We start from the raw sequence: 1,986 nt of genomic DNA, 5'->3' as shown, positions 1-1,986 counted from the left end.
CTTTCCGGGTGGCTGTCCCAGGTGCCCCCCGCGGGCTGCCCTGAGGAAGAGCAGAGGACAGGTGCTGGCTGGGCCGCGGGCTCCCTTAGTGGCCCTGCGCGGTGGCCGAGGGCCCGGGAGCTGCCCCTCCAGCCTGACCCCCTGCCACACGGGGGCCGCTCTGAGGCCTGCGCCCTCCGTCCTGCAGCGAGAGGCCCCGAGGCCCTGACCATGGCTCCTGGTCCAGGAGCTGAGGGCGTGTCTTCCGATGTCGAGTCACCCCGGGTTGAGTCACACTCACTGTCCTTGTAACCCTGCCCTCCTGGCCTCTTTTAGATGGAACTTTCCAAGAACGAGGGTCCCCCATGACCGCGCTCTCCCGGCCCCTCGGAGCCTGAGACCAGGGTGGAGGAGCCACCTGGGGCTGGGTAAGGCCGTCTGTGTTTTCTTTGGTGTCCCTGCGAACTCACACTGAAGGTCACCCTGAAGGTCAGCTGCCCACTCGGGTCAGGGGCAGCAGCTGTGCCCAGCCCCCGCCTGGGAGCTCGTCAACAGCCACCAGCGCTGGCAGCTGCCTTATGGACGGGGCAGAGGGAACATTTCCGCCACGGAGGAGAGTCCTGATGGAGGGTGCTGCAGTGTGGTCACTCCAGCCTGGACAGCGCGTTAGGATAGCCAGAGGGGACCACGGAGGTCCTGGACAGCAACTGACAAATCTGACCTTCAGCAGCCGGAATGGCTCCCCAGTCCACTCTCCAGAGAGACCGTCCCCACCCTGTGGCTTTCGAGTGCTGAGTCTGCCCCTATTTCTGTGGCCAGGGTGGGCCCCGCCCCGCCCCCCCCTTGTGATGGTCAATAAAGTTTTATTGACACACGGCCACGCCCATCCTTGTTTTGTGCAGTAGGATCCTTCTCCCTGGGAGGCACGGTCCCAGAGCCCAGTGGACGCCTGGAGCCAGATGACCGGTACGTAGGAGGCCTTCCCCCCGCGCTCACCCACGACATGCAGCTGGGAAATGGACAGGAACTAGCCGGAGTGGCTCAGCGTAGAGCTCAGCCTGCACCTGCCAGGCCCTGGGGTCACCCAGCTCCACAAAAGGCGGATCACAAAACGGAACAAGGACACCAAGCGTGGTGACGCACACCTACGGCGTCCTGGTGGGGCTGGGCATGGCCACGCCGGGAGTCCCAGCGGCTCAGGAGGCTGAGGCAGGAGGCTGGCAAGTTCGAGGCCAGCCTCAGCAACTCAGTGAGTGCTAAGCAGCTTAGCCCGACCCCGTCTCTAAATAAAGAAAACGAGGCAGGGGTGTGCCCAGCGGTCCATCCTGGGCCCTTCCTGGGCCACACACACCAGAAAGAGCGCTGCAGTCGCACCCTGCGGGGGACTGGCCGGCACCTTGGCTCTCGTGAAATGAGTCAACACAAGCGCTTCCCTTATGTAGGAAGAGACAGGTCTCCGTGCTGCCCGGCTGGTCACGGACTCCTGGGCCCAAACAACCCTCTGGCCTTGGCCTCCCAGGTAGTAGGTGACAGGTGTGCACAGCCGTGCCCCACGTGATGGCAGGCACGGCGACCCCTCGGCGGTCAGCCTGCAGACCACGGTGGCTACTCCAGGGCGGCCTGGCAGGCAGCACATACAGTGTGGACCCTCTGGACGCAGAGGTGACTGACGGGGTGGGTCAGAGTCCCACGGTGCTCCCAGGGCAAACCTGAGGCCTGCCGCTGCTGCGTCTGGAGTGTCCCTTCAACCTGGGAGGTGCCCCAGGGCAGCAGGGACGTGGGAAGGGGAGCCGTGGCTCTGACCCGAGCACAGCTGGCCGGTGGTCCTGCTCGCTGGAGAGCGGCTGGTCCCCGGCTCCACTCACCCGTGAGCTCTGCCGACACGATGGTGCCGTAGGCAGCCAGGGGGACCCCGCGACCCCGCAGGCTGGCCCGCAGGCCCTGCCGGAGCAGCTCCTCCTCCAGGTCCAGGCCGGGTGGCCGGAGCGCGCGCAGGAAGTGCAGCCG

The 1,986-nt window shown here is 65.9% G+C and overlaps 1 protein-coding gene across 1 annotated transcript in view; it reads right to left on the bottom strand.

Moving 5' to 3' along the window:
* Tmprss9 (transmembrane serine protease 9) overlaps positions 1 to 1,986 on the bottom strand; it is a gene marked incomplete at its 5' end in the record, with an annotated part of 22,435 nt that extends 20,449 nt beyond the window's left edge. The window contains 2 exons of the mRNA XM_048810752.1: positions 976 to 988; positions 1,845 to 1,986. Of these exons, the coding sequence (XP_048666709.1) occupies positions 976 to 988; positions 1,845 to 1,986 (155 nt within the window). The remainder of the gene's footprint in view (positions 1 to 975; positions 989 to 1,844) is intronic.

Source organism: Marmota marmota, unplaced genomic scaffold (assembly GCF_001458135.2).
Source record: "Marmota marmota marmota unplaced genomic scaffold, marMar, whole genome shotgun sequence".
NCBI lineage: Eukaryota > Metazoa > Chordata > Mammalia > Rodentia > Sciuridae > Marmota > Marmota marmota.
Note: the sequence above shows the minus strand (reverse complement) of the source record. Positions and strands in the feature narration are given on the sequence as shown.